Here is a 19,021-nt window from a genome sequence, read left to right on the forward strand (position 1 = left end):
CACACAAATAGTAAGAGCTGAAGTATTCATCAAGCTTGATATCCTCAGCAGGCTGGGAACTTTATTCCTCCATATGTTGAACATTTTGTTATCTTTCAGAGCAGTCCATTGTGAAATGCCTCACAAAGAAAAATCTCCACATCATCCAACAAACCAGCTTTTTCTTCAGAGCCAGGAGATCTTGTTAAAATGAATATTCTAATAGTCCTAGAGATGTGCTAAACACCTGCTTGATCTTGTTTATGTGTGTGTGACACACTGGAGATCTGCCTCTACATCCTTTTATTAGGTCTGTTGGGTGTAAGACTTGACAGTGTGCTAACCTTGCTTGTAGTTTACCATATTTCAACTTATATAACCCAAATTTCTTAAATCCCTTTACAAAAATGTACTCTTATTGAGTCTCCTGTGGATGGGTTATAAGTCTGGATTTAAAAGTCATTTTCTTTGAGACCCAACCTTTTACAGGATCAGTAGGAACTCAACTAAAATTTTTTGGGGTTTTTTCCTGTTTGGCCAGATCAGCTCTTATATTTTCTAGATTTAGTTCGTGCACATTACGGAATGTCACTACCACCATGTGCATTACGTCACTTTTAAGCAAGGGCAATTTTGGGGAGCAGAGCTGTTATCTCAAACTTTCAGGCACTTCAGATAAGCAGCCTTTAGCCCTGCCCTTCCTGTGACGAGCAGCCGGGCCTCTGTCTTCGTCCTTGTAAGCCAGAAGACCTGTTGTGGAGCATCCTGGGACTTGGATTCTCAGCAAAACAAATGTTTTTGGGTAAGTGCATGCATTTGTCTAACTGAATATAGAATCTTTTATATATTTGTTAACTACCTTAAATAGATGCAATTAACTAGACGTTGAGAGGATACTAACAAATGAGATAACTACATTTTGAGACAAGGTCTACATCAGAAAGCATTTTAGGAGAGGCTGTTGGTTAAGAGTGTTCCAGATCCATCCACTCATCATCTCATCCGTGTGAGTCCATACAAGTGCAGATTTCGTCGGGAAGGCTCTGGCAGATTGCAGACACTCTGCAGATGTCCAGCCCTGCAGGGTCATGTGAGCCCACGGGGAAGGTGCACTAATGCACCTCCCTGCTTGTGTCAGCAGGCTGCTCCCAGAGACTGACCTCAGCTGTGACTGCAAAGTTATTACAGGCTGGAATAACATATCACGGCTCTAATCTAATCTCCACACAGAGAAATTTAGCTATTAAAGGTATAATAAGTTAAAAACAAGAGTAACCAGAAAGAATTAGTTCATAGTACTGTTTTATTACATAGTACTAAGATAAGACTATCCAATTATAGTACAGTATAACCATAATAGATATTTATGTCATTATGGTAGAAGTTATTTTGTTTATTTATTTATGATAAATAAATGGTACTATAATAGTTCTAGATAGAAAGGTTAGAGTTCTGATGGGCTGTTGCACAGGCTTTATTTTGCTGGGGGAAGCCCCTTGTCTGCACCACACAAACATACCAGAGCACTGCCCCAAAAATAAAGTAACAGCTTGGCTTTGGAAAGCCAACTGCTGGCTTGGGAGCAGCTAAGTTTCTGTTTCATCTGCAGAATCTGTGTTAGGATCCTTGCAAGGGAAGGTGAGCAACTGTTTGCTAGGAGAGTGGATCAGAGCTGGTCCTGCTCAATACATCATGGACTGCTCTCAGCCCTCCATGTGAAGTTCTAACTATGTTTTAAAAAGAGAGAAAGAAAAATGAGGGGGAAAAAAATCTTCATTATTAGGCATCTGAAGGATCAACAAAAATTACAGTTAACAAGCTTGTGTCCATTTACTGGGATCAATCCCCCAGAGAAGCAGGAGCTGAGCTGAAGCACCAGATGAGAGCTGTGGGGAGAACGGCTGCTCTGCCGGCCTGCCTTGGGTGTAATCGGCTTTTCTTGTTAATGTCTGAAATCCCCTGTAAGTCAGGACCACGGAGATCTAGTGGCAAAACTGATCTGAAGTGCTCTGCATCCCCCTTTACCTGGTAACCCAATTGCTCTGGCTGCAGCACCCCACTGCCTTTGGCTGAGAGGTGTGGGGAAAGGGCCCCGCTGAGCTTAACCATAAAGGTTAAGCAGGTGGCAAGAAACCTTTTCTTTAATGAGCTAGAAATCAGATTTACAGATATTTAGGTGATTTTCATACTACTACATATATATGATGACCTGCTCAGCCATGGACACAAAGGTCACCATTCCCATCCTGTGCAGCAGCAGGCCATGCCCAGTACTACCAGTCAGAAACACCTTGCTGCACTGGTTTCTGCCACACTCACTCCATACCTGCAGTCACTGTGGGCATTTACCCCTTTTGATAGCAAGGACCAGAATGTGGAGCACAACAGGTTCGCTGTGTGTGACTGCAGGAGAGCACTGGGAATGGGAATCATAGTGGGAAGGGAGCAGTAATGTGGGAAATGGAAGGGAAGGGAAGGGAAGGGAAGGGAAGGGAAGGGAAGGGAAGGGAAGGGAAGGGAAGGGAAGGGAAGGGAAGGGAAGGGAAGGGAAGGGAAGGGAAGGGAAGGGAAGGGAAGGGAAGGGAAGGGAAGGGAAGGGAAGGGAAGGGAAGGGAAGGGAAGGGAAGGGAAGGGAAGGGAAGGGAAGGGAAGGGAAGGGAAGGGAAGGGAAGGGAAGGGAAGACTAGAGAAATGTGGTCCTTGGATTGGTTTGACCTTGTATTGCAGTTTCCCTGTACCTGGTGTCAATTAAGAAAGCTTTTTTCCCCCTATAAATTCTTAACTGCCCTCTACAATATTAAAACCAGAACATTTTTAATATGGTCAATTTTTATTCTTATTGACCATTTTTCTCTATATGCTTCAACTTAGCCAACAAAATTGTCAGACCACTTTACATTCAGAGCTTGTTAAATGCTGAGAAACCTTGAAGGAATTTTTGTTTGGCTCAGAGCAGTTTCTTCTGAAATGTGGAAAAATTAACTCCCTGTACACAACAGCTTAACATAACCAGGACATCTGACCAAGTTCCCCTTAAATCCTGGAAACTTTAAAAAAAGCTCTATTGCCTCTTGTAGCTGAGGAGTGGAGAGAAAACTGAGCTTCAGCCATCATTTTCCATCCAATCTCTTGGCCTGGTTGTGATGGAAAAACAACTGCTCAGGACAAGTCAGAGCAGCCCGGGCAGCTGGAGCAGCACCCTGGGAGAACGACATGCCTTGTCCTGCCAGAGCTGAGTGCTGCCTGCCCTGCCTGGGCTCCAGGGGAACAGGGTGGGAAACATCCCTGAGAGGGCCTGGCCTCACACCACCAAGGAATTTCAAGGAGATTTGAACTAAGAGGTGATTTTGCCCTGAGTATCTTAAGCCTTTAAATATTATCTACTCTTAAGACAGGAAAACAGGTGTGGAGTAAGTACAGAAAGAGAAGGAGTGCCAGAAAACTGATTCTGCAAAATACTCAGCCATATGCATAGGAGGAGGAGGCTGGTGCAGGGCTGCACATCTGACCAAACCAGACACTGGCTTCCAAGTGTCACTGGAATCTTAAAACTGTCATGTAGCTGGAGCAAAGCACTTCTAAAAGAAACAGGAATTGCCCAAAATCAGTGCTACATCAGTATCCACTAATACCTTAAGTGAATGTGTTTATCTTGCATTTCCTGTTTCTTAAAGATTAGCCACCTTCTCTCATTTTGTATCCAAATATTTGGATTATTTCATAATTACATATTTATTAACCATTCCTTCACAGCAAGCTGAGTCATTTCTCTTGCATACACAAGTAAATAACAACTTATGGCCTGGTTAGCCTTTCCCAAGTGACAAATTCTCTATTCTGTTCACTGACATTGCACCATCCCTGCCTGCAGCTGGGCCCACAAGAGAACTGTGGGCTCGAGGAGACTGAAGGCTTAAAAACACGTCACTCAGGCACAGGCTCCACATTGAATGTATTTGCATACATTCCCCGAGTGTTTGAACAATGGGGCTTGTTTCTTCTCTGCCAAGAACAAGTCAGTCCCATTCCTGGAAATGTTCAAGGCTAGCTTGGACAGGGCTTGGAGGAACCTGGTGTAGTGGGAGGTGTCCTTGCTCATTGCAGGGGAGTTGGAACTATATAAGCTTAAAGGTCAGTTCCAAGCCAAACCATTCTCAGATTTCTTTTCCGTGTGGCTGCCCGGAGGTTTCTGTGCCCGATGTTGGCATGGGTGAGATTCGGCCGGGCACCACACGGAGCAGAAGCGCTTCAGTCCCACCGAGCAGCCCGGCGTGCCGTGCCAGAGCCAAAGTCATAGCAGGGGACGGCGAATCAAAGGGAAGGAAAATCCCAAAAAGGCCGGGTAGGAAGGAAACAGAGGAAACACTGGGAGGGAAAGTCAGTGAATCAAGCAACAGAGGCCGGAGGGAAAATCTGAGTGAACTCTCCTCTCCAGTGCTCGCTCCAGAGGCTCCCACAGCTCCATTTTGCGGAGGGGGAAGGCGAGGCAGGGGGCGGCCGGGCTGGGGCGGCGGCCGCGGGCGGGGAGAGCCCGAGCGCGGCCCGAGGCGGCGGCGGAGGCGGCGCAGGAGCCCCGTGCCCGCGTGTGAGGGGCCGTGAGGGGCCGTGAGGGGCGGGCGGGGGCAGCCCGAGCGGGGCCGGAGGCGGAGGCGGCGCAGGAGCCCCGTGCCCGAGTGTGAGGGGCCGTGAGGGGCCGTGAGGGGCGGGCGGGGGCAGCCCGAGCGGGGCCGAAGGCGGAGGCGGCGCAGGAGCCCCGTGCCCGAGTGTGAGGGGCCGTGAGGGGCGGGCGCTGAGGGGGCGCTGCCGGCACGCGCCGCGCGGGCGGGGCGGGGGCTCCCGGCGGCCTCGGCAAAGCGGGCGGGGCCCGGACAATCTCAGCCGCCGCTGCCGCCGGCTCTGCCTTTCCTTCGCCGCACCGGCACCAGGTAAGCCCCGCCACGGCTCTCCGCTTCGCGCAGCACCGGGCAGCGCTCCCCCGCCCTTCCCCGGAGCGCGGGGCTGGAGGCGGCGGGGCTCAGCCCGCCCCGGCCGTTGCCAACCGCCCGCCGCCCGCGCTCACCCGTCCGCCCCCGCCCCGGCCCGCCCGCCGCCGCTTCCCGCCGGGCCGGGCCCGCGTGTGGCGGCCGCCCGCCCGCGTGGGAGCCCCCGGGCCGCGGTGCCTCGGCTCTGCGGCCTCCCCCGAGCGGGGGATCGGCGGCCCCGGCTCGGGAGGCAGCGGGGCGTGAGGCGCGGCGGGCTGGAGTCGTGGAGCGGGCGCTGACTCCTGGTTAGCCCGGAGTTCTGCCGGCCGGCGCTGTTCGCCGGGAGGAGAGAGAAACCTCAGCTGGCCCGGTCCGTTTGGGCCTGGCACCTGGAGGGTTTCCTTGTCAGAAGAAACTATAACCTACAGCTTTCCGCCCTGATTGTGAAAGCGTTGATAAGTGCGCGGTGGTGCCGGCTTTCGCCGCGGCTGCCCAGCCTTGGTGCAAAGGTAACGTGCTGTGATGGGTGTTGTGCTCTGCCCTGGGTAGCACAGGTAGGCAAACCTGTCCTCGCTGTCACCTCAGGGCAGCTGCTTCTGTGGGGAAAGTGTTGTTTAACAGACGGGTTTACTGTGCAAGAGTTTGGCATCGCTCGCCAAGTGAGTGAGTGCCCGTGTTTTTACTAGCAAAATGTGCTATTTTAGTGCTGTGTTTTTGAGGTGATAGTGCTGAGTTCCTCACGCCGTGTCCACGTTTAGGTGCTCTTCCATGACCACAGGGGTAGAAGTGTCAGAAACACTGGAGCCAGCACCTGTTTTCTGACAGTTCTAGTAACTTTTATATCTAGTGGGAAGAAAAAGTATTTGGTTTGCCTTATTTTACATTACCTTATTTAATGTTATGCTGCATTCAAATAAAATAACATTTTAAAAATCTATTCTTTATAATATGTTATAGGGAAGGAAAAATATTAGCCAGCTAATTCCGGGTTTCTGCAGCATTTGCAGGCCCCCCCATCCCACCATCTGGTTTTCAGTTTAACGTTATGCAAAAAGGAAGTTAAATATTTGCTAATTTTTTAATGTTTCTGTTTCAATGCCTTGCAACTGACTGTTCCAGACTAATGCTTCTGTTGAATTTCCCACTGAATCCTAATATCTAATTCTTGCTTTTACATGTGGGGGTGAATTACTAGTTGCTGACTTTCATACCAGTGTTGTGGAAGTGAGTTGCAGGGTGGGTTTTTTTTGTCGTGAGTGAGCTGCACGGAGGGTTTTATTGACAAGCTCATCAGGCTTTTTTACATCGATCTATTAGTAAATGTGGTGTATAGATAGCCTTAAATCTGCGGTGCTTGACTGGCTTGTAATTTGGTGATTATAAGGCGTGGACGTTTAGGCGTTCAGGTGTCGCTTATAAAGAGCAAGATGTCGGGGTTTAATTTGATGGCTGATGCTGGGGGTGTTTTATGGGGCAGGTGCAGCGTTTCGGGAGCGTGACGGGCGAGGTAAACACGCCTTTTGTTGTGTTCCGGCGGGCCGCGGAGCCGCAGGGGTTAATGCGGTGGGGTCGGCCGGGCCGCCGCCTCCAGTGAATTCAAACCCGGCGAGTGACGGGAGCGGGGGGCCGGGCCCGCGGGCGCTGCGGGCTTTGTTGGGGCCGGGAGCCATTTTGGGCTCGATGGCCCGGCCCGTGCCGCCCGCCGGGGAGCGCGGCCCGAGCCCGGCCCGCGGCCGATGGCGGAGCGCGGAGCGGGGGCCGCGGGCCCGGCCAGGCCCCGGCGCGGCGTGTGCGAGCGGGCCCGGCCTGTGCGACCGTGTGCTGGAGCGGGGCCGCGTGTAAACAATGACAAACACCGCGGCTGAGTGCGTGCCCGGCTTGTGTCAGCCCCCCCTTTAAACAGCGCTTCGAGAGGTACTGAACGGGCCGTATTGCTGCTTTGTGATGAACCTGGTGCTGTAGTTTGACACCTACAGCGTTCGGGGATCTGTGCCATAATGCTCAATGGTAACATCTAGTGTAAAATATCGATTTGATTACGTGTGGGTTTGTTTGTTTGTTTGCTTTTGGGTTGCTCTGTTAAATGAATAATAATGTTTTATGAATGTGTGTTTTAATAAAATGTTGATTTAGCTTGGAGCTCTTTGCTCTTCAGCCTGTTTAAACCAGAACTTAACTTGCTATGGTTAAACATCCTTTGTGGAGTATATTTACTTAGGGATTTTTGTTCTTTAACCAAAACCAGTGATTTTATTGGTTATTCTGGATAATAGAAGAAAATTAAAATTTAAATACAAGTAAAAAATGGCTTGCTCTCAGGAATTGATGGAGTTTGCATGATACAGTTTCATTGTTATTGATAGTTTGCCTAAATCTGTTAAACATTTGTGGCATTAAATGTGTTAAGTCGCAGTGACTTAAACTTACTCGGCTTTAAAATGTGAGGATAGTAAAGGTTCTATTTGAAGTAGTATTACCAATATTTAAGACTTTAGAGTATCATTTTTTATCCCTTGTATCATAAAAAATTAAGACATGCTGTCTTGGGAATTTTCTCATTCTCTTACAGACTTTGGTGAATATTTCTACTCTGCCAAGGTCCCTTTTGTGAAATGGCAATTTACCACTTCCTTTGTTACCAAGGGTTTTCACGAGGAACTGCCTGGACAGTACGTTTTTAAAACTCAGTGTACCCCAAAAGCCACAAGTGAGGGTTTGTGTCTGTCCTTGTGAGGCACTTGTAATGCATGGCCAGTGTTTGGTGCTGCTCCCCCTGTCCTGGGATGCTTCTGTGCATAAAGGCCACTCGTGGAGCATTTCATCATCCTCCCTGGAAGCCAGGAAGCTTAGTGCCATGGTGCTAGGATTTTGTTGGGACTGGCTGATGGTGAAAGTGACTGTCAGACAGGTTTTTGGGGTAGTGGTGCAGCTTCGTGTCACTCAGAGGCTTCAGAGCCCTTTGGAGACAGCCAAGGGCCTTGTGTGATTACAGGAGTTCCTGAGCTTCCCTGTGTTCTGACAGAGTCACAGTCTGTCTTCTCCTGTGCTTCTGCTGTGCTGATTTATTGTAACACAGATTCAGTTTAATTGCAAGGGAGAGAGAATGCTTAGGATGACTGTTGTGTCTGCTTCCCAAAAAAAAGGCAAATAATCCAGCTGTCTCCTCTGCAGGAGCATGGAAGCTGGCTTGCAAGCTGAGGCCATGTAGTGTCTGCTTGCAGTCCAGCAGAACTGTGTGCTTCCCTTTATTTGGCTGTGGGCTGTCTTATCAAAGTATTCTTATCACTTAGAGGTTTTATACAACTACATGTTTGGTTCTTGCACTTTACATCCCTTAGTATTAGAAATAAATGTTTATGGGCTTCTACAAAAAGGAAAAAGGCTATTTTGGAGTTTGGGCCTGGTAATCTTGCAGCAAAGCTGAGACTAAAAGTCTACGTGAAACTGAGTCCAGACAGTTCTGTGGTACCTAAAGCAGAAAGGAGTTGGGCACCCAGAAATGTTCAAACTAGACTAATTACAGTGCCTACCTCTCAGGTTCTTTGCCAAGTTTTGTGATTTAAAATTTTCAAAATATTTTATTAGCATGTCTCCTTCTGTTCTAGTTGTGCATGAAAGTTTCATAAGCAAGAAGAATGATAATACGTGAAAGGTGGAGTGCTGTTAAACATGAGTGAACAAATTAGAGTGAGTCAGTGTCCTCCGCCCACCCTGTGTCTGTTTTGTAATAAAGATGTAGAATATTTCTAAATAAATTGGGTTGATCATTTGTTTTGAAGAGGTGGATAACTAAGATTAAGCTGTTGAACTAAAAGTCAAGCTTAAAAAAATCCAGTTTCATAGTAAATTCTAGATGCTCATTTTTGCAAATGGTGGTCGTCGTCTCTGAAGATGATTTTCAAATTCTTCTAAAGTCAATTAAGCCTGTTTTGTTGCTTTGAAAAATTGAGTAGAGGTTTCTCCTCTTGAGTCAGAATTAATTTTAGAGCATCAGACAAGCAGTGAATCAAACCAAGCCCCTGAATCTTCTAAGAGTGATTTCTAAGTGTGGTGTTTAGATGGCAAACCTGATATCTTCACTGGAGAGCTCGGTGCTATGAAACCCAGCTATTAATAGACCCACGCCTAAGTACCTTCGAGGCTTTGCAGTTAGCACTGCTTTTGTCAAGCACATATTTTATCTATAATAACTTAATGATACAATTCAAACATTATCAAATAAGAAATATTATTTATGTTCTAGCATTTGATTTATTCAGAAATCAGGTAAAGAGAAAACTGGTAGTGAAGGGGAAAAGAACAGGGAAGAAACTGAGCCAATATGTTGTTTTTCAAACTCGGCCGTTGCCCTGCCCATATGGGCAGTGGAGACAGGGAGGAGCTGGGGAGCTACTCAAATCTCACTGCCTAGCTGAGCTTGCCAAGTGGGAAAATATTGCTGGGTGTCAGAAGGATTAGCTACCGAGTTGCCAGTTAAAAAATAGGTTTTATGATGAAATGATGCGTGCTAAGCATGCACATCAACTCCAGTGGAAACTAAGCAAGGCTTTTCTACCTTGGGGGTTAAAAATCTTTATTGGAATGAACCAATTCAAGCTGATCAACCTTAATCATAGTTTTTGATTTCAGTAGGCACATGTCTAGAAACCTGTTTTGCTATTCTTTAGTACAAGTGCTCTCTGATGTTATTAACATCCCTCATCTTGAAATTCACTGTATTTCCACTTTCATTCCTGGGGAGCCATTCCTCTCTGGTCCCCATTTCCTGTGTGCTAAATTGAGCTCCTGTTTGTTGATAAAGTAAGGCAGCAGTTGTTACATATTCCAACAGAATTTGCTGCTCATTCTAGCAGAAGAATGAGACTGCTTTGTTAATACTCCTGCACTACTGATTTCAGCTTCCTGTAAACAAACAACAAATTTATATACTAGTTAGTGAAAGCATTATGGCTCTGGGGCAGATAAAGTGAACACAGAGAATCACTTAATGGAAATATGTTCTCTATAATACAAAAAAAAAAAAGTCAATAGCAAGAGCCCTTATTTTTCATTAACCCCACTTTGTATGGGAGGTGCTGGGATTCAGGAAGCTGCGATGCTCAGGCCCGGAAGTTTTAACTTTTTTAAGTCTTCATTGGTAATGGAAATATCCTCCTGCCTTACTGACCTCAGGATTTGGAGGCTACAGGTGGACTGACTAAGAGCATTTTAATGTTACGTGTACAGATTTCTTTCGAGCTGCTTTTGCCTGAACCTGCTTTTTGTCCCTATTTCTTATGCATATGTATCTATACAAAATGAAAACTCTTATTTCAGCATAGGAAAGTGCATCTCCAAAGCGAGATGCTTGTTGATTTTATGATTATGAAAATTAGCTGAGGGTATTTTTATCCTGGTTTAGGTATGTCATCATAAATGTGTGGAATATCTTTTACTGCTGTTGAAACAGGAGCCATAGATAATCTGAAAGTAGCCAGGATTCTGCCTTGCTAACTGTGCAAATCCAGAATAGCCAAATCCCTATTTGTTAACCACAAATAAGTGATCATCCAAGAACCTTTTCTGCAAAATTAAAAATTTTCTTTGACTAATAAAACTGAGAAGGGCTAGAGTTTTGTTTTGCAAAAACTTTGAAACTGAAAGTCAAATTGTTCATAGTACCACAAGTAGTCACCCATGCAGCTCTGAGTTTGTTGATATGGCAACATCAGTTCTTATTTTCTTCCAAAAGCTATAATACCTTTCAAAGACCCCATGGAAAGTTTTACAAATGTTGCTTGGGTGTTTTTGATTTGGTAGTTTTGGCATTGGGTTTGTTATTTTTTTGGAAGTGGATGGCACTCCAGAAAATGTGCCTAATTCTACCCTATGAGTCACTTTGCAGTTGGCTCTTTTGCTAGGGTGTGTATTCAGTGGTTTTAATGACAGAAATAAATTATGTGAAATGAAACTTGCTGCTTAGTGGATGGCATTCAAAAGTGCTAGAGTAAAATGATTTGACTATATGTAAAACCCTTCCTAAGTTTCAGATGCATTGTCCCTAGTTGATGCTTTGCTCAGAGGGCACTCAAAACAAGAGACATTTTGAAGAGATCTCTGAAGTAGCTGTGTAGCTCCTTAGATTTTTATACTCAGCTTCTTTAGGGGATACCAGCATAACGTCGTTCCTGTGGAAGTGTTGTAATTTGGTTGTGATAAGAGTTTGGCTCATGTTCCAGAGAACTTGGAAATAGCTGAAAATAGAGTATCATAAGGAAGGTCACAGTCAGAAATACCCTGAGCTTCCTGTAGTAATGATAAGGATATCTGGCACTAGCAGCAATACTACTCCACTACTGAGAGCTCCATGGTTCTGGTAAAAGCTCTTTTATTTCAGTGCTTAATAACACAGGCTGAACAGTGCAAGGGCTCCTAGACTGACTTTACGTAATTGTAAGTCATTGCATTGCTTTATTTTCACCTTTTACAGTATGATTTGAAACTGTCAACATGGACTTTTCACGTCTACACACGTACACCCCTCCCCAATGTCTGCCAGAGAACACTGGCTATACCTATGCACTCAGGTGAGAACCCTTTTCTTCTCGTAGACAAAGTCTGTCTGTTCTCTGAATGTTGCTAATCCTGGGCAGTTGAGCTCTCATGGTAAGTAGCTGACTTCTTTGAAGAAGTGGGCTTTTTCTGGTGTGCTTTGAAAACAAGTGCTGTGTCTTAACTGGAGGAAAGAAAATGTTGAACTAACAGGACAATGACTAAGATAATGACTCAGTGTTTATTAGTTGCTATGAGTAACTTGTGTCCGCCTAGTTACAACTACTGTTGGATTTCTATAAATATTTCCTCTTCGAAAAATTCTTCGATGTTTTGGGTCTTGTAACTTCGGTGTGTGCTTTCTGTTGTGATTTGGGACCACTTTCACTTTAAACTACTGATTTTTGCATACACGTTGCTGCTAGTGTGGGACTTGGCTGGGAGTAACATATTGATTACTTCTTTTAGCAAAGCTGCTTGTTGGGTAAATGTAAAATCTGTGTTCTAATGAACTTGCTTTTCCTTGTATCTTTTTCTTGTATCTTCTAATGATCTTGATTTTTTCCTGTGTCTTTGTTTTTCTTAAATCACTCCAGTTTTCTAAAAACTAACTGTAATGTTTGATAGTTTTTGTATTATGTATTCAGAACAAGTGTTGTGATGCTTATTTTGAGTTTAGTACTATTACAGCAGATTGTTGCTGTTTTAATCTATTGAGCTTTTCCTGCTGTTGAGTTGAGATATATACTTGCTTCAGAATGTATCAGTGAGCCTGAATTATTGGTTTAGCTAATTTAAAAAAATGATCGTTCCTTAGGATGCAGTATGAGATTTGTTTTTCTATTCCCTCTGTCATTATTATGTATTGTTAATAAAATCCAGTAGAGATAGAATACTTGGCTACTTGCCAATAAAACAGAAGTTGGCAAAACTGTAGCATTAAGAGATTACTGAGTTAATACTCCTCCTTTTGTGTGCTCCAGAACTGTATGTTTCCATTTTCTGTTGGGGATTGTGGTTTTTGTTTTGTTTGTTTTTACTATAGTCTAATGTCAGTAGTGTTGCAAAATGTGACATGTTGTATGTTGCATCAATTGAATTGCAATTTTTCCCAAATTTTACATAAAACTATTGGTAAAATGCTGGTTAAATAAAAGTGGATTTTCCAATTTCAAGAAAAGCATGCTGGGCAATGAAAGGTGATCTATGTGCCCTGTATCCAGCAGCAGGTTCACTTCTGTATTACTGAGTGGGTTTAGTTACCTTCGTGTTGCAAATGTACCTTAGGGGTTGGCTGAAATATTTTAAGTCCTGACAGGTTCAACTCCTGTAGGATTCTTGTCCAAAATTCTCATCCAGTGAAACAGTGGGCAAGCAGAAGGGAGAAGGAAGATGCAGAATGAGAAGTCCTGTTGGACATCTGGAGGATATTTCATTATGACTTTGGTGGGGTTTATTTATGGGACAACCAAGTGTTTGTCTTGCTACATAAGTGAGGAGTGTTTTGCAAAACTGAGACATTGTGAAGGGGTTATATGTCCTGAAACTTTCCAGCCTGCCATTTTGCCATGTTAAACTATTAGGTGTGGGTATTTAGAAATGCATAGAGCTGGGTAAGAGGAATTTTAATAACTGAATTAATGAAGGCCAGTATAGTTAAGCTAGGTTGAAATGAATTCGTTGTAGTTCTTCCTTATGTAGAAAAGAAGGATTGGCAGTGTCTTTCTTTAAAATTGTATGAAGCCCCGCCCCAAGTATTAAAATAATGGGGGAAAACTACTTGGTACACTGACATGACACTGCTTTCAGGGTGTCAAGAGAGTAAACTACAGTCTTTTGTACAGAGTCTTGCTGTGCCTCTGCTTGCTGTGGATGTGCAGAAGTTCATCTATTATTGTAGCCCTTCCTACTCGAGGTCAAACAATATTTGGAGACTCTGAGGAAAGGGAGAATTGCTAATCAGAAATATTTTCATGTTGAAATGTGTTCCTTCTTACCCCTCACCTGTGTTTGTTTTGCTTATATTCTAATCTGGTTTATTCTGCCTTTGACAATTCAATCTTTACAGAATCATTTCTTTTAAGAAATTGGCTTGGGATGTAGCCCTGCAGAAAGCAGTACAGTGAAGTTGATACCACAAAGCTATTAATAGAGTTGGCTATGACTTATTAATAGAACTTATATTAATACTCACTGGAATCACTGTGTGTTCATAGCTGTAGTGCTTCTACTTTGTGCTTCTGCTCCTCCAACCCAAATCAGAAAAACATTTAACTGATATACCTAAATAATCTTTATCCTCTTCCAAATGTAAGTCAAACTTGTGAATCTCGCCCACCTGTCAACATGTAATTTACACCCCCCTCTTACGACTGATCTTTCTTTTTAGTCACCATCATCTTTTGAATTGTGTTGTCAGTTTGGGTGCCTTTAACACTTCTTCAGAAATATGGGTTAAATCAATAAGAATTTGGTTTGATTTTCTTCTTCTGTGTCAAAACATTCAATTGGGATGTAATTTTCTGCACAGTAATTGAACAAAATCCTTTGAGGTTTTTAAGTATGTTCTGGGACTGACTGAAAAAATAACTGAACAATTCAAGGTAGTGTCCTTGGCCACTTAATGTAAGTAATGCCCCCTGGTTAGAAAACCTGTGAATGTTTCTGTATTGACTATATGTCTGTCCATGTTAGAAGATGTCTGTTCAGTTGTAGTTCTCTAGATATATTGCATGTGCCTATTATCCTGAAGAGTCAAGAACATCACTGCCCATTTCATTCTAAGGAGTATTTATAAATAAATGACACTTAAAGGCTGTCAGACAAGCTATAGGCATGCTAAAATTGGCAGACCTCATTCTCATTCCACTTAGTTGAAGAGTAACTCACTGAGGTCTAGGATATTCTTATTCTGTAGAAGCTCATGGTAAGGAGGTATCAAGAAGCTGGAAATGTAAGATTGTGTTCAGCCACCAGCTCTGCCAGCAGCCACGGGAGCTGTTTGCAGAGGTTATCCAGGCATGTAGGCTAATTGCATCCCACCTTTAGGTGTTTCTTGGTTAGCTGTACATAATGCATAGGAGGACATCAGTGTACAGGTTCATTTCTGGCCCTCAAAAGGAAAGGCAGGGGAGATTTTTATTTACTGTAATCTTTTCTGTAGAATAAAAAGGCTGCATTCCAAAGCATGGAAAGTGAGATGGCAAGTTGGGAGACTTCTAGGTACTGCCCTGCTGCCAGAGGCAGATAATGGGAAGAGAATTATTACCCTGTGTAAGTGAGAGACAAGCCCCTTTTGTTAAAGAGATTCCATGATGATTTGTTGGGTTTTTTTAGATAGTGGAGCCCAACTTCAAGCTATTTATTCAACCCACATTCATATAAATGTTCATTGAGATACTTGGTAACAACAAGTGTTCATAAACAGAAACAAATTGAGGCTGGTCACAGCTGTCAGCTTGTTCTGTGTACTTTGTGTTCTTGTGAATTGAGTATCTGTAAGAAACGTGGGGTGAAGATGAGGAAAAGCAAATGCTTAGTGGCAAATGTAAATAGCAAAACTGAGTTCTGAAACAACTGTTTAGGGAGGGACTCAACAGAAAACTGTTGTGGCTCTGACCCTTTCAGAATACCAGCAGGAGGAGCCGCATTTAACCCATATTTTCACTACACATCCGTCAGAGTCTTCTATACTTAGCATTTTTGAAAACTGTAAAAATTCAACTCTTTAGTCTACAGTTGGTTAAGTACATGAGAAAATGGGTTATTTATTCTCCTTCTTCCAGCCAAATGAAAGCAAGGATTAACAAGCCTAGTGTATTTAGTAATATATGCTGGGTTTGTTAAGTTGCCTTGTACAGGGTTACACTACACATGCCAGAGTTATCAGGGCAGACCAGGGAGATCCAGCACACGGAACCAAAGCCCTGCCATCAAGTCTGTGCTCCTCTGGGCAGTGGAAACAGCTACCTTGGACAAACTCTGGTCTGGTGCTATGGGCTGGAGCCATGAGGTATTTTCTGGCTGTGGGTTGCCTGAGCTAGTTTTTTAGCCAAAAGAAATGCAGCTGATGTGCTCTGACAGCCCCATCTTACATACTTTACTTTGTGTTGAGGAGCATTGAAGAAACTGAACTGAAAAGCACCCCCTTGTCAGAATGACATCATTACTGTAAGTGTAGCTTCAAGGCCTTCTGGTGTTAATTGTATGCAGAAGCAATCCAATACTTACCATGTTATTGCATACCTCTTTGAAAAAACCAAACTAAACCCCCAGGAGTACTGAAGTGCTGTCACATCTTTGTGTGTCCCTGTGGCCTGAGAAGGGACAGAGTCCTTATGAAATCTGGCCTAGAGCACTTAACATTTGGATGCTGTGTGTCACAGGGCTGAGCAGTTCTAGACCTGACTTGCTGCCCAGTGCCCTGTGCCAGCAGCCTCTGCTCACTTACATAACTGCATCTTTCCTTTGGTTGTATGTATGAGATCTCTGCTTTAGGCTAAACTGATGGTTTGGTAAATGTATTTCTTACAGACTCCTCAGCTAAATCTGTTTGCATTTGCCTTGTGTTGCTGCTTTGTCTTCACTGCAAGTATTCATGGAGGCTCTGATAGATTCACATGTTGAAATGTGGAGTTCCTGGGGTAACCTGTGAAGGTTATCTATGTGTAAACTTTCCTCTGTGGAGAAAAACACATTGAAGTCTAAACATTTTTTGTTAGTTCAGAGTTAAATAGCTTTAATGGTTTGCATTAAATTAAGAAATGCTTTTAAACCACTTTTTTTTAAAAAAAAGTAACAGTAGTTAAACTGAAATAGCTGAAGTAGGGAAGTCTTTCAGTATCTTAAAGGCAGGAAGTTCCTACTTTTGGAGAGATGGAAATTCAGGGTAATGTGGCATACGGATCTTCAGTTCTCAAAACAAGGACTTGGCAAACAGAAAGTTGACAAAAATAAACTTAGACTGAAAATTAATCTTTGCCTTGCAACTTGGAGTGTGTCATTTTTAATTTGCTGCTAGGCATGAAGAAACTGTGCCATGAATGGCTTCCACTCAAATTGGTCCCAAAAGAATGAGTGTTTGCTCTGGCTAAACTTCACACATGGTTTCCATGGTGGTTGTTTCTTTTTGTGATTTGTTTTCAATTGTAGAACTCATAATATGAATTGCTTAGGAGGACCTTGAATATCTACATATATCTAGATTATTTGGGTTATTTGGTGTATCTTGTGGAGATAACCCCAAATGAGCTGCATTTAATGGAAACCTGGACTAGCTTGAAGAATATGTTTGTTACCAGGTTGAAAATTCCCCCAGTAACTTTACTATTCTTATTTTACTGCAGTTCGAGTTATTCTTCATCTGCTTTGGATTTTGAGACAGAGAACAAAATAGATCCAGTGTTTGATTCACCCAGGATGTCACGGCGTAGTTTACGGTTGGCTGCTGGAGGATACAGTAAATCAGACGATGCACAGAGTGATTCCCTTCATGACAGCTCTTATGCTGGAAACATGTCCTTCAGGGATCAGTCTAAGTAAGCATTTTTAGTCATTACAAGTGAATACTGAGTCTTACTGTTTGAACACAATCATGCAGAAAGGTTACCTGCAAATCTTACTTTTTGTTCTTGGTGTTTACTGCCATACTCTGAAATTGATGTTCAGTATGTGGTTTGCAGTGGCAATTTTTTACAAAAATGTTTGTCAAATTATAGGTGCTTGAAGATGAGGACTTCCTTTTAAACCTTGTTTGTTCTGTTTAGTCACATCAGTGTTGAAGTGACTCTTGATTAATTTATTAATGAAGTGAGAGAGTAACAGAAATTTGTGTCTTTAGTGCTGTGTCTTACTTGCCTTTGTTTCCTAGGGTGGTAAAGCAACGCAGAAGTATGAACAAACAGTCTGGCAGTGGAAGACATGTGCCAAGGAAAAATCTCTCCAGCTCATCTATTTTTAGCCAGAGCAGTTTCAATAGCCATGCCAGTGATACATCAATGATATCCACTATACTGGATGAGTCTCTGATTCAGGAGCAGACAGAAGTTGATCATTTCTGGGGTAGGCAATCATTGCTCTTGCTTCTGTCAGACTGTGAGAACTGTTTGCTTTGGTGTGTATAAATTTATGATCTTTGCCCCACCTGTTGTCCATCCTATCCCCAAATGTGTTGCACTTCTTCTGCAGGGGTCTTGCCAAAATGCTCATTGGAAATTCGTGGTCCAGTGTGTAAATTTGATTTACTGGCATGGTTAACGTCATGACATTGCACAGTCAAGTTAATATGCCAGCAAACATAAACACTTTTGTGATGCAATGCCATAATTATCTCCTATCATTGCTTTCTTCAAAAGGTGCATTGAGTTCTGTATTTATAGAATGGTAAACATGTAACTTGTTTTTGAAAAGCCAGAGGAAAAGCATTTTCTTATTTTTTTATAGGCAGAAATGTGTTTCTTCTTTAAATGCCTTCATGTGAAAGTTTCAAATCAGTGGCATTTCAGGATTTCCCAAAAAGGTTTTTGTGTGTGGCTGGCTGGTTTGGTTTTTTAACTATATAAAAATGTATTTTCTGGAACCTTCTTTCTTCAATGAAGGAAGTATTGTCTACGTGAAGTATTGTGTGGAACCAGGTCAGCAATTTGTTATATCTCCCAATTCAGACTTTTTGTTTCCAGTCAGAATACTTGTGACCTTCCCAGAGTCCTAACCAGAAGAATTGTGTCAATCTTCGTAGAACCCATTCTGAATTTTAGATAACATGTCTATTAAATCAGAATTTTAAATACATTAGTATCAAAGTAGTTACCAAATAGCAAAAGCATTGTAAGCTTGTAATTAGATTCTTTAAGGTCTCGTGGTAACTAAGTCAAGGTGCAGTTGGCATTCAAGCTACTTTGTCTGCCCCTTCTGTGGTGGGATGATTGTCACAACTGTAACCCTACTGCAGTAAGGTCTGGATAGATGTTTCTCTGATGGGCTGCAAAATATGTTAAATGCTAACCACAAAGAGACTTAATTTGAAGTCTTATAATTAGTGGGACTTGAGTTTATGTCAGATATTGTAATTCAATTCAGGTCTTTGTTGTCTTTGGGACCAATTTCTATTTTTTTTTTGTTTGCAGGCCTTGATGAAGAAGGTGACCCCAAAGGTAACTGCTCCTTGCTTTCCCTTCCCCTTGGTTTCTGTGTGACAGGCACGGTGCTGACAGGGGTGTGCTGGGTGCTGTGCTCTGTTTCCAGGCACTGACACCTCGCTGCTGCAGGGGAATGGGGGCGTCGCAGCAGCAGAGCTGCAGCCCACACTGAACGGCTACACGTGCAGCGACTGCAGCATGCTGTCAGAGAGGAAGGAGGTGCTCACTGCCTACTCACCTTCCCACGTGCCATCCTCCAGGATCTACACTAGGGACAGGAGCCAGAAACATGCAGCTAGTAAGTTATTTCTCTTGGGTTTCATTTCTGTGTAGTGTTATTTAAGCACCTGTCCTACCCCGATAAACTTGCCAATAACTGAATTCTAGAGATCAGCTTATATGAAATACTTTCTG

General features: G+C 43.4%; 1 protein-coding gene across 11 annotated transcripts in view; it reads left to right on the plus strand.

The window, feature by feature from the left end:
- The first annotated feature begins 4,149 nt into the window (after positions 1–4,149).
- The window catches only part of SUN1 (Sad1 and UNC84 domain containing 1), a 29,915-nt gene continuing 15,043 nt past the window's right edge, over positions 4,150–19,021 (plus strand). For 2 of the 11 annotated variants that reach the window (XM_063414494.1, XM_063414500.1), the window contains exons 1-6: positions 4,749–4,904; positions 11,410–11,506; positions 16,817–17,008; positions 17,341–17,531; positions 18,596–18,622; positions 18,714–18,905. In XM_063414494.1, the coding sequence (XP_063270564.1) occupies positions 11,430–11,506; positions 16,817–17,008; positions 17,341–17,531; positions 18,596–18,622; positions 18,714–18,905 (679 nt within the window). In that variant the 5' untranslated portion in view covers positions 4,749–4,904; positions 11,410–11,429. Of the gene's footprint in view, positions 4,322–4,748; positions 4,905–5,118; positions 5,450–6,503; positions 6,855–6,923; positions 6,948–11,409; positions 11,507–11,799; positions 11,823–11,933; positions 11,956–16,816; positions 17,009–17,340; positions 17,532–18,595; positions 18,623–18,713; positions 18,906–19,021 lie in introns of those variants that run through there. The other 9 variants (XM_063414497.1, XM_063414498.1, XM_063414495.1 and 6 more) reach the window with 9 other exon arrangements.

Source organism: Prinia subflava, chromosome 17, assembly GCF_021018805.1.
Source record: "Prinia subflava isolate CZ2003 ecotype Zambia chromosome 17, Cam_Psub_1.2, whole genome shotgun sequence".
Taxonomy (NCBI): domain Eukaryota; kingdom Metazoa; phylum Chordata; class Aves; order Passeriformes; family Cisticolidae; genus Prinia; species Prinia subflava.